The sequence below is a fragment of the Salmo salar genome, chromosome 05 (genome assembly GCF_965601325.2).
Source record: "Salmo salar chromosome 05, fSalSal1, whole genome shotgun sequence".
Classification (NCBI taxonomy): domain Eukaryota; kingdom Metazoa; phylum Chordata; class Actinopteri; order Salmoniformes; family Salmonidae; genus Salmo; species Salmo salar.
The window spans coordinates 71,617,895-71,630,383 of NC_138295.1; the positions used below are offsets into that span (position 1 = coordinate 71,617,895).

At 42.8% G+C, this 12,489-nt stretch overlaps 2 protein-coding genes across 6 annotated transcripts; one reads left to right on the forward strand and one right to left on the reverse strand.

Annotated features, from left to right (window-relative positions):
- The first annotated feature begins 616 nt into the window (after positions 1-616).
- Positions 617-8,211, forward strand: tlr21 (toll-like receptor 21). The gene is made up of 2 exons (XM_014201342.3): positions 617-670; positions 3,365-8,211. The coding sequence occupies exon 2, from the start codon at positions 3,620-3,622 to the stop codon at positions 6,545-6,547; it is 2,928 nt and encodes a 975-aa protein (XP_014056817.1). The 5' UTR covers positions 617-670; positions 3,365-3,619; the 3' UTR covers positions 6,548-8,211.
- Positions 7,696-12,475, reverse strand: LOC145879549 (uncharacterized). 5 transcript variants are annotated; one of them, XM_082975488.1, is made up of 5 exons: positions 12,312-12,475; positions 11,689-11,722; positions 9,994-11,355; positions 9,564-9,718; positions 7,696-9,189 (listed from the first exon to the last, which is right to left on the reverse strand). In XM_082975488.1, exons 3-5 carry the CDS (start codon positions 11,342-11,344, stop codon positions 8,722-8,724), a joined length of 1,974 nt encoding a protein of 657 aa, XP_082831614.1. In that variant the 5' UTR covers positions 11,345-11,355; positions 11,689-11,722; positions 12,312-12,475; the 3' UTR covers positions 7,696-8,721. The 5 variants fall into 5 exon arrangements, with proteins under 5 accessions (XP_082831614.1, XP_082831613.1, XP_082831611.1 ...); XM_082975487.1 differs by having other exon boundaries at positions 12,217-12,475; XM_082975485.1 differs by having other exon boundaries at positions 9,994-11,722.
- Positions 12,476-12,489: the final 14 nt, after the last annotated feature.

Genomic DNA, 12,489 nt, shown 5'->3' on the forward strand with positions numbered 1-12,489 from the left:
AACTGTGCTTCCTCAGAGGTAGGGAGGCGAGCAGGCCAGAGGTGGATGAACTACCGCGGTGTGGTGGACACAATTAATCCAACCAACTACAAAAACAGGAATTACGTTTAAAAAAATACAGATGTAAAAAAATATTTTAGAAATACGACAAACAAAAACTTGAATTGTCATAACTGCCAATCAGGAACACCTTTCCTTTTTATATGAAATAAGACCCATCCCTCAATGCATTATTTGGTCCTACTTATCAGTAGAATATTGAGACCGCCAACTTTCTTTTGCAATCAATTCTTCTAGTGTATAATAGTGTTTCACAGTTATTTTGAAATAATTCAATAAACAAATATATATTTACTGAGAGTTTTAAAAATGAAAACCTTCCCCAGCAGAATAAAGAGATTGTATTTGCTGTTGAATCTGTGTATATTGTGTTTGGCACATTGTTGACTGGAGTCCCTGGGTTTTCCTCTCCCTCGCCATGTACGTAAATAACAATAAATGGAGAACAACTTTCATTTGATCGTGTCCCATGACTCCTTGTCCGTTGTCCCTTTCCTTCCTCTTTCTGTATAACCAAAGCGAGGCAGTTTTTAAACAATGATTAAGAGCCTAGCTTTCATAATGTAGCAGAAGGACATGATACAGACATGATACAGCCCCCAGAACGGAGGTAAGGCTGGACTCGAGGCTTTTAATTAAAGATGAAATGGGACTTGAGATATGATTTTGCTTTATTTGAATGTGATTTGTAAAATAACTCTTGAAACGTGTTATATAACCCATCATTAAATGATGTTATGATGAATTATGATAGGTAAATGAAAGCTGTAGAATTTGCTATAGATTATGATGAATGAAATTGAACTAATTTGTCAGATTATGAAAATTGCTGCATGCAGCAGTACAAAAGTCAATGCTTTGATTTCTCACAGTGATTGAGGGTCTTTCAATAAACTAGGGTACTAGCTGTTTAATTAGCCTACATTTTGACATTTTCCCACATCATCAGGAAGAACATTTCTGAATGACAGTCAAGTGATGATCAACTGTCGTGATCGCACATGCTGTGTTCACAAGTTACAGTGCATTCAGAAAATATACTGACCCCTTGTCTTTTTCCACATTTTGTTAGGTTACAGCCTTATTCTAAAATGTATTCAATTGTTTTTTTTCCCTCATCAAATCTACACACAATACCCCATAATGACAAAGCAAAAACAGGTTTAGAAATGTTGGCTAATTTATTAAAAATAAAACCCGAAAATGTTATATTTACATAAGTATACAGACCCTTTACTCAGCACTTTGTTGAAGCACCTTTGGCAGCGATTACAGCCTCAAGTCTTCTTGGGTATGACGCTACAAGCTAGGCACACCTGTATTTGGGGAGTTTCTCCCGTTCTTCTCTGCAGATCCTCTCAAGCTCTGTCAGGTTGGATGGGGAGCGTTTCTGCACAGCTATTTTCAGGTCTCTCCAGAGATGTTCGATCAGGTTTAAGTCTGGCTGGGCCACTCATGGACATTCATAGACTTGTCCCGAAGCCACTCCTGCGTTGTCTTGGCTGTGTGCTTAGGGTCATTGTCCTGTTGGAAGGTGAACCATCGCCCCAGTTTGAGGTCCTGAGAGCTCTGGAGCAGGTTTTCATCAAGGATCATGATTATGCCACCACCATAAGGATGGTGCCAGGTTTCCTCCAATCTTAGTTTCATCAGACCAGAGGTCTGAGAGTCTTTACTGTAGGTGCCTTTTTGTCAATTCTAAGCGGGCGGTCATGTGCCTTTTACTGAGGAGTGGCTTCCATCTGGCCAATACCATAAAGGCCTGATTGGTGGAGTGCTGCAGAGATGGTTGTCCTTCTGGAAGGTTCTCCCATCTCCACAGAGGAACCCTTCTCCCCGATTGCTCAGTTTTGTGGGGCGGTCAGCTCTAGGAAGAGTCTTGGGGGTTACAAACTTCTTCCATTTAAGAATGATGGAGGCCACTGTGTTCTTGGGGACCTTCACTGCTGCAGACATTTTTTGGTACCCTTCCCCAGATCTGTGGCTCCACACAATCTTGTCTTGGCACTCTACGGACAATTCCATCGACCTCATGGCTTGGTTTTTGCTCTGACATCACTGTCAATTGTGGGACCTTATATAAACAGGTATGTGCCTTTCCAAATCATAACTTTCAGACGTTTTTGTGCCTCGGATTGAACACAGTCTAATGCGCATTGTGTCGGACAGACTATAATATAAACACAACATGTAAAGTGTTGGTCCCAACATACACACAAAAAACATCTCTCAAATTGTGTGCACAAATTTGTTTACATCCCTGTTAGTGAGCATTTCTCCTCTGCCAAGATAATCCATCCACCTGACAGGTGTGGCATTTCAAAAAGCATTTCAAAAAGCTTATTAAACAGCATGATGCACCTTGTGTTGTGGACAATAAAATGCCACTTTAAATGTGCAGTTTTGTCACACAACACAATGCCACAGATGTCTCAAGTTTGAGGGGGTGTGCAATTGGGGGTGGGGGGTGCTGAGGAGTATTTCTGTCTGTAATAAAGCCCTTTTGCAGAGAGTTTGGGCCTGGCTCCCCAGAGAGTCTGGGCCATGGCTGCACCCCTGCCCAGTCATGTGAAATCCATAGATTACGGCCTAACTTAATGAAATGGATTGATTTGATCCCAATGTTACACTTGGGCCCCACTATTTACAGAAAAACCCTTGAGCAGCATTCATACCTATGACAACAGCTGTATGATCCATTTATTGATCTGGATTGGAGTCATTTCCAACTTAATTTTGTGTCATTCAGGATATGAACTAATGTCAGTTCAAATTGTTGTACTATTCATACTTTCAAGGATGCAAGTATAATAATTGCAATTCATTTTAGATAAATTCTCATTTAAATTATGTCATTGGAATTTCAAATTGCTTCCCAAATTGACTGAAGTGAAATCTTTTTAAACACTAAAACTGTGAACTGTGGCAGTCTGGTTTAATGGTTAGCCCCCAATACTCTGGGCCACATATACCCCTGGCAATATGGGTACAATTCCCCCTTGTCTTATTTTCCTTGTCTTATTTCTTACTTGTTTCACAATAAAAACTACTCTGCATCTTCAAATTGGTAGACATGTTGTGTAAATCAAATGATACAAAACCCCCAAAAATACATTTTAGTTTCAGGTTGTAAGGCAACAAAATAGGAAAAATGCCAAGGGGGTGAATACTTTCGCAAGCCACTGTACCTAATGGAAAAGAGGAACCTGAAAGCCACTAGAACTAATACTTTTGTTTTCCAGTGAAGTTCCTGAGAAATGTATTGTAAAGTTGCTAAAATGTGTTTTTCCCTTCTTCCATTAAGCTGGCTTTCTTATCAGCATTCTCAACCATGGAGAATAAAGGAGTATAATTCAGGATGATTATCACAGCCATACAACTCTTTTGAAGAAAGAAAATCAACAGCTTTATTTTCCCAATGCATGCATTTCCTGGAACTTAAAATGAATGTACTGTGATTTTAAAGGACAAGATTCCCCTTGGAAAGAGTTCAGAACCATTGGAGGAGATGTAGAACATTACTCACCTTATTACTCTCCTGCTGCACACGTTAAACAACATGGCCGGGCTAAAATATAAAATATTGGCATCAGTGGCAATTGTCCTTCACATTGCCCAGTTCACAGTTGGCTATAGCTTCAGAAATTGCACTGAGGATCCAACCTCAAACCACACAAAATTCATTTGCATCCGTCACCAGGCAAAGAACATTTCTGCCATTGTAGGTGACCTGCCACCTTATGCCACCACAATTATAATCTCCATAAACCTGATAAAACACATACCTGACAATACCTTTGATCACTTACCTAACCTCAGGACGCTTCAGATTGACAATAACCATCTGGAGACCATAGATAACCAGGCATTCCAAAATATGAGCCAACTGAAGAGCCTAAACCTGTCCTTGAACAAAATATCAAATCTCAGCTCCTCTGTATTTCAAGACCTCAAAAACCTTGTCAACCTGTCACTAAATAATAACTCACTGATTATGCTCCCTCCGGGTATTTTCTCTTCACTCTCCAATCTGGATGTCCTCATATTACGGCAGAACTACCTGAACAACTTCTCTGCGGTGGCAGAATCTGTGACTCACTTAACGAAGCTGACAAAACTAGACCTGTGCAATAACTATCTAACATCCCTCCATCATTCTAACCATACAGACCTACCGGAGTCCCTCACCACCCTCTATCTCTGTAAAAACAAACTGGTCACTTTAGCGTGTGAGTGGGGCTTCCTCAGCCATGTACTACTGCTGGATCTCTCCTACAATGACCAGCTCCCTTCAAGGGCTTTCCAAGGTGTGGACTTGCGGAAGCTAAACTACATGCGTTTGCGTTCAACCAATGTTACAGTGCCAGAGCTTTTGAATGTCAGCAATGTCAGAGCTGGGAACATAGACTTCTCTGGTATGGGGTTGAAGACTGACAATCTGCTCATGGAGTTATGTAGCCTTTTGAGTACAAAGGTCAAATTTGTTAAAAAGCTGAGTCTGGGAAGCAATGGGATTCTGTTATTGCGAAAGAACACACTTTCAAACTGTCCACCAATCCGGGGTTTATTGGACCTTTCCTTCAACCAATTGAGGAAGGCAAGTTGCCTCCACTTTCTCAAAGGACAGGATCAAATCAAGAACTTCACAGCAGAGAAAAACCACCTCACCTCCCTAATGTCCTGCAACAAACAGAATCTCACTTTCCCAAATCTGACTGATCTGAGCTACCGTTACAATCGCATACTCAATGTCAACTCTTTTGCTTTCCACCACACACCAAATGTGAGGACCCTACAACTCAACATAAACATAATCGCCTATCTTGACCATAAGGCTTTCAGTGGGCTGACTAGTCTTGTCACACTGCGTCTGGACAATAACCTCCTGACCGATCTGTACAAGGATAGCTTTGAAGATCTGCATAGCCTGGAAATACTTAACCTACGTAACAATCAGATAGCTGTTATTTTCAACAAGACTTTCCATTCACTCAAATGCCTGCACATTTTGGATCTTGGAGGGAACAAAATCACTCATTTTGAAGACTCAGCCTTTGTGGGGCTCGTTAACCTGGCCAATTTTTACCTTGATGGAAACAATCTCAAACAGATCGACAGCGCCAAGTTTAAACCATTCCACGCCACACTTGAAGTTCTTGATCTACATGGGAATCAGGTTAGCTTCTCCTCTAAACGTACCAACTCTCCTTTCGTGAATCTAACAAAACTTCGCAACCTCAAACTAGATGCGCAGATGCCCCACGGCCTCAACATGCTGCCTTATGCCTTTTTCCGTGGTCTCAACTCCCTCCAATCGCTCTACCTCACCGACAATCACATCTTTAGCTTTGCAGCAGACACTTTTGACGATCTGACCAACTTGACTTTCCTCTCCTTGGACAACTCCTGTGCCGGGGTGATGCAGTTGCAGCCGGGCGTCTTCAAAAACTTGCGGAAATTGAGCAAGCTCAGTGCAAGGAACATGGGCATCCAGTCCTTCTCAAACGAGGTTTTCGGGAATCTGACAGAGCTGCAGATCTTGCTTCTCAACCAGAACGTAATGCAATCCTTAGATGTGAATGTGCTGGAGGCTCTACCTAAACTGCGCTACCTGGACCTGCGCAACATTCCTCTAAGTTGCACCTGCCTCAACAGTGACCTGCAGAACTGGACTTTGACAAACCAGAGAGTCCAGTTAGTCTTACAATACAGTCTACAGTGCCAAGATAAAAAACTCCAAAAAAGCTTCTACAACTTTGACACCAATGTTTGCTACCTGGACCTGGGAGAGTACCTTTTTGCTACCACAACCACTGTGATTTTACTGCTGACTATAATCCCGCTTCTCTACAACAAGCTCTATTGGAAACTGAAGTATAGCTATTATGTGTTCCGCTCCTGGTTCGGCCAACACTGGCGCAGGCTGAGGGAGAAAGAGGAGCACTGCCAATACGATGCTTTCATCTCCTATAACTCGGCGGACGAGCCCTGGGTACTAGACCAGCTACTTCCCAACCTGGAGGGCAACGGAGCCTCTTTCCGGCTGTGCCTGCACCACCGTGACTTTGAGCTGGGCCGCAACATTGTGGACAACATCGTCTCCGCTGTGTACAGCAGCCGCAAGACCATCTGCGTGGTTAGTAGGCATTTCCTGTGCAGCGAGTGGTGCTCCCTGGAGATCCAGCTGGCCAGCTACAGGCTCTTCCACGAGCTCCGGGACGTGCTCCTGCTCATCTTCCTGGAGCCCATCCCTGAAAGACAGCTGTCGGCTTACCACCGTATGAGAAAGGTCATGTTGAAGAAGACCTACCTGCAGTGGCCAGGGTCAGACTGCACTGACCCGGTCAAGGCCCAGGAACTGTTTTGGAACCATCTGAGGAGGGCACTGAGGAGTGGGAGCAGCAGGTTTGAAGAGGAAGATGAGGGGAGGGAGGAATACTTCAATCAGCCACCGACGGATGATGATAACTATTACTTAATGCCTTAAGGAAAGGGTTATAGGACACACTTTGCCCTAGCAGCAGCCTGATTCCTGGATATGAAACAAAGTTCAATGTAGTAAAAGTACAGAAATTATGCACACACAGACACATACAAAGACAGACAGAGGAACTGAATCTCTTGTAAATATGTTCTTTGTGCCATTATTTTCTACTTGCTTGAAATCCAGCATTGTCTATGTTTTGATTGATTGCTATAATAAGCTTAATTCATTTTTGGGGGGATTTCGTAATTTGCTCATGGAAAAAAACTAATTTAATCCTGTTCTGTACTAAATAATATTGTAATACTGTATGTATATTTAAAAGATGCAGAGGAAAATGGAAATAAGATGATCAGACATACCCTGACAAATCATGTTGCAAAGTTAAAGTATTCTTTAAGTATACTTCTTGTTGGTAAATATCACTGTCTCAAATCAGCAATACACCGACAGATGAGACCTGTTACTTAATGACTTAAGGAAAGGGTTAGAGGACACGCTTTGCCCTGGCAGCAGCCTGTTTCCAGGACATTAAACAAAGTTCAATGTAGTAAAAGTACTGACATTATGCATACCCACACATATAGAAACAGAGAGAGGAACTGAAAATCTTGTAAATGTGCCTTGCGTGCCATGACTCTGTACCGGTACCCTCTGTATATAGCCTCGCTATTGTTATTTTACTGCTGCTCTTTAATTATTCGTTACTTTTATTTTTTTAAATGTACTTATCACTTACTTTTTCTTAAAAACGGCATTGTTGGTTAAAGGCTTGCAAGTAAGCATTTCACTGTAATACCTGTTGTATTTGGCGCATGTGACAAATACCATTTTATTTTATTTGATCTTCTACTTGCTTGAAATCCAGCATTGTTGATGCTTTGATTGACTGCTATAATAAGCTAAATCCATCATTTGTTTGCATTTGTAATTTGCTGTCATGGAAAAAATGAACTTAATCTTGTTGTGATCAGTACTTAATATGGTAATACTGTATGTACATTTAAAAGACGCAAAATGGAAATAAGATGATCAGGCGTACCTTGACAAATCATGTTGCAAAGTGAATTTAAATATTCTATCAGTATACTTCTTGTTGGAAAATATCACTGTCTCAATCAGTAGTACACAAACTAAAACAAGTAAATAAATCATCTATTATTAGATTTTAATATAAGACACAGTGAGTGACTATGTACAGTATTTTATTCAGTCCATCTTACAGGGGGAGAATTGTATACTCCTCGTGTCCTCGCTCCTTCTCAAAACCAATTGGAGAAAAAGGTCAGAGGGGAGGGACCTCTGGCTTTCTCATCCAATGGGTTTTGAGAAGGAGACGAGGCGAGGAATATGCAATTGGGATCTAACCATGGACAGCAGACAATCCTCTGCATAATGCATTAATGCTGATTCACGTCTTTTTTATAATCTGAGCTATAGCATTCTGCTTGCCAAAAATAATAAAGTATACTTTGAGTAGGCCCATTGGCCACAAAAATAACAAGGGACACATTCACGTGCTGCCAAAGTTGACTTGTCCATTGTAGCTGTCTGTAAAGAACATACTGCATAAGTTCAGCAATGCATTTTCTCTTACAGTGCTTCTGTATGTTTTTGCATGCGCATGTTTCAATTAGAAGTATTCATGCAATAAAAAATACCTTCTCCAGGCTGTAAGTAGTTTTAGAGTATTGGAAACATATGAAAGAAAATATTTAAAAAAATACTAATGTTCTCTCACACATTTAACTTATATTTGTAAAAATACAAACAACATTTCCTGGATGGCACTTTGTCTTTCTGCCCATCATATGATGGTATTCAATAACAAAAAAAGAATAAATCAAGTCAGTTGTAATTGTAAACAATTAGACTTGATGGTATGCATACTCAACAGCATTGCACTTGTGCATGTCTCTACTACACAGAGGCATCTCTATGCAGTCTCTGGACAGGCACAGTGGATGTGGATCAGTACAGTCTCATCCGGGGGAAAGACCAGCGTTCAGGGCTGGGGAAAGCAGGCAGGGACCCGGGGGGCAGGGGAGGGGACAGGCCACTCTCCAGCATGTGGGAGGGGGGATAGTAGGCCATGTCAGGAAGGTGGGACCTGGAGATTACAGGGCTGGTTGGGGGATGACGGTTGAAGCGATAAAAAGGGTGGAGCTGATGACTGTCTAGTAGTTGATAGTGGGTGGGAGCAGAAAAGGAATGGCCTCTTTCAATGTCATATGGATCTTGCTGCTGTGGCAAGTGTCTGTCTCTGTGTCCCCCTGGTGGCCCTGTGGGATACTGCAGGAAACACTGCATACACCTCTGATAGAAAGGCCCACTGCTTCTCTCTCTCTCACTGTTTCTGTCTGGTTAAGAAAACTCAAATCTGGGTCATACCTCCAGTTCTCATATTGATCCTCCCTGGTTGACTCTCTCATGCTTTCCCTGTTGAATACGTCATCCCAGGACTGAGGCGGACCGGATTGAGCTGCCCAAGGTGAGGCAGGAGGGGGGGCAAAGACATGGTGGCGAGAGGGGGAACCAGAGGGCTGGAGGTCCATGAGGAAGTGCGAGGAGGAAGCGGGCCTAGGTAGTTCTCCGATCAGTTCCCCGACCTGCTCGACACGGGGGTTGGGGTTCCACGCAGCAACCTAAAGAGAAGCAAGTGTGGCAGCAATTGGTTTGTTATCATACAGTACATCTAAGTATTGCAAAGAAGACTGTCATTTAGAACATTCTGTGACAATTTCACTACTGTAGCATTATAGTGGCACGTTCTATTGCTAATTTATTTAGGAAATCCTATCACAATAACCCTACAATTACATATTAGATGTAAATTCAGCATTTTAATTTACTATTACGCTATACAACTGATGTTGTATATTAGATGTAAATTCACCATTTTAATGTACTATTACGCTATATGACTGATGTTATTTATTAGATGTAAATTCACTATTTTAATTTACTATTACACTATATAGCTGATGATGACTGATAGCCCAATGTCTTATGCTCGTACCGTGTCCAGGCTGTGCTGCGACCCAATGAGGGGCTGAGGAGGGGTCATTCTGTTGGGGCATAGCTGCTTCTTCCTCCTCTTGTTGGGGGCTGACCTCTGGGAGTCCAGCCAAGGATGCTCCACCATGCTCTCTCCAAAACCACCATCCAATGGAGCTGTGATAGGAAGACATAGTTAAAAAAATCATTCAACTAAACTACACCACTGAAGATATTTTAAAAGTCCCCACTTTGGTGTACAATACTATCGATATCCAAATGCAGTCGGCTACAATAAAACATTTAACAAATAACACAGATAGGCCAACATTACAATCAATATGATCTGACTAGTTACAGTACGATTATATGATCAAGAGTACAGAGGATTCCATTTCTTATTGTGGTCCTCAACCCAACACTCACAACCGCAATCACATAATATACCGTACCTGCAGGCCAGCCTCCATCTGCATCTACGATTGTGCTCTGCCCCTGGCCGGCCCTGGTTGTGGTGGGTCCTGTACCGAAGCTGAGACGTCGCTGCACGCTGAGGAGGTTCTCCTGCAGCTGGAGGCCGTGCCTCTCCCGTACGGCCTGCAGCAGCACCTCCCTACCTTCCGCCACCAGGTGTCTCCTGCGGAGCAGTGGCAGCTGCAGAGACCTGCACAGACGCGCAGCTACCACACTGACAGGGTAGGTGACAGTTTGCTGCATCTGATTGTCTGAGCTCTCACTGCTTCCACCTCTTGCTGGGAAGGAAGACACTGTGATGTTTGGACTGGGCCTGAATGGCTGTGTGTGTGGGAGAATAAGTCCATTGATTTTGGGGGTCTGCTCCAAAGTGAGGACAACGGGCTTAACCTCGGCCCTTGTGTCAGGTGGTCTCTCATTTTCATTCTTTCCACTGGGTGACAGTGTTTCACAGACTACAGGCCTGGGCCCCTTGCTCTTGTTTCGTACCACACGTGAGGGACTCTCTGTGGATGATAGGGTAACTACGTCGCCCTCTGATGATGTCAGACCGCTGTGATGTGTCTGTCCTGGTGTGATACCAGACTCCTGGCTGTTAGAGTGACTGGCTACATTCTTCTCCAGACAAACCTGAATAGATGTGAATTTTCTTCTGAAATCCTCTTGTGTATCCCCATGAGAACACTTAAAAAGTCTGCTTTCTGAAGTAGACCTACACTCATCACACTTGTTGGCCTTAGTACTACTCTTTGCTACTACTCTTTCTACTCTCCCTTCAACTGGAGCCTCCTCAACATTGTCAGGAACAGCAACTTCACCCACATCTAAATCAGGCCCAGGAGAGGAGAAAGGAAGGGAAGATGAGGGTGGAAGGGGAGGCAGAGTAGCAGTGGTTTTGCCTCGCCCCCCGCGTTGCCCAAGCTTCTCCAACTTCCTCTGCTCACTTAGCAGCCGCTCGAAGTCAATGGACTTCACCTCATGGTTGAACAGGCCATGGTGGCCGATGAGGCGGTTGTTCGTGATGATGCTGGGCAAGAGCCCAGCGGGGAAGTCGCGGGCTAACAGGGCATCTCTCCGTGGAGGAGGGCAAGAGCTGCTTTGACAGCAACCATGACAGGGGTCCTTCTCTTTGTGTGTTTTCAGTCGTTTGGTCTGGTTCGTCTGGCTGTTTTGTGCTTCTGTGTTCTTGGTATGGCTTGAAGAGCAGCAGTGTGGAGTGGATCTGTTGGTTGGGCTACAGGTTTTGTCTGTAGACTTGAATTGCTTGCTAAAAACATGCAGGACATTCTGCTTCTCTGTTAAGGCTCTGCCATGTAGATGACTCATCATGAGGTGGAATGCTAGGTGCACAGAAAAGACTAAATAATTTAAAACAATTCTAGATGGCTGTTGGTTCACATGCATAAGTATTATTTCAGAACAGAATACTTTTGGTCATTAACACAAATGAATGAAACCTGAAACATTAGTTAACGTTACACTGTCAGAAAAAGCACTCCAGCTAGCAAACCTAGTAACTAGATCTAGCCAACATCAAGTTAGCAAGAAGACCAGGACAACACAGTTCACAATAACAAAAAGTCTTCAATCAGCATACATTAGCAAAATAATGTTGTTGATTAGCTAGCTAGCTTACGTTAGCTAACGTTAGTAAACAAACAGCAGTCACTCACCAGCATTTTTTTCTGGATAAATTAAGCACACGTGCTGGAAATCAAGGCGACATTTAAAAAAGACAACACAAGAAGATACATAATATTAATTGTAAACGCAACACTGTAACGTTAGCTAGCAAGACTCAGAAAACGTGTAATCTACAATTTCGCAAACTATCCAAAAATTGAAGTTGGGGTAAACGTTCTAGTTTTGCGTTTGAAGATGTTGGGTTGCCCAGCAACGTCCCGGACTAGCCGCCAATATCACATTGAAAAAGTGATGTGCTAATCAATGAGACTGCGTGTGTGTAGGATATATTCAACAATATCACCAAACTGAGTAAAATAGCACATTTAATTTGCACAATTTTCTCAGCAAGTGGTACGTGCAGTTTTGACTAGCTAGCTGGGCGAACTAAATGTAATATACAGAGTAAGGTAGTAGCTAACTAAACAAACTTGCAATTGCAATCACGTTCAATGAAACAACCATACACGTTTGATAAATTGGGGAGACATAAACTGGACATGATTTGATTGACTAACGATGCGAGAGATCGGCGTCTTTGTAAAGTTATGTTTGAATGAAGAAGTTGAGAAGCTCTCATGGTCTGTCAGATAGTTGGTCCCGTGTAGCTCACTTAGCACGGCGCCTACCAACTCCAGGGTTGTGGGTTCGATTCCCACGGAGGACAAGTACGGAAAAAATGTATGAAAATGTAGACACTCTATTGTTCTGGATAAAAGCTTCTGCCAAATGACTATAAAACGTCAAATTTGTGCAACAGCGGCGCGCCTTTTACCCCGTGAACACCACCG

Coding starts and splice junctions, on each gene's coding strand:
- tlr21 (XM_014201342.3), top strand. CDS start 3,620: ATGGCCGGGCTAAAATATAAAATATTGGCATCAGTGGCAATTGTCCTT.
- LOC145879549 (XM_082975485.1), bottom strand. CDS start 11,419: ATGCATGTGAACCAACAGCCATCTAGAATTGTTTTAAATTATTTAGTC. Junction 9,719..9,993: donor AGATGGAGGCTGGCCTGCAG/GTACGGTATATT, acceptor TTCCTATCACAG/CTCCATTGGATGGTGGTTTT. Junction 9,190..9,563: donor CGCAGCACAGCCTGGACACG/GTACGAGCATAA, acceptor GCTTCTCTTTAG/GTTGCTGCGTGGAACCCCAA.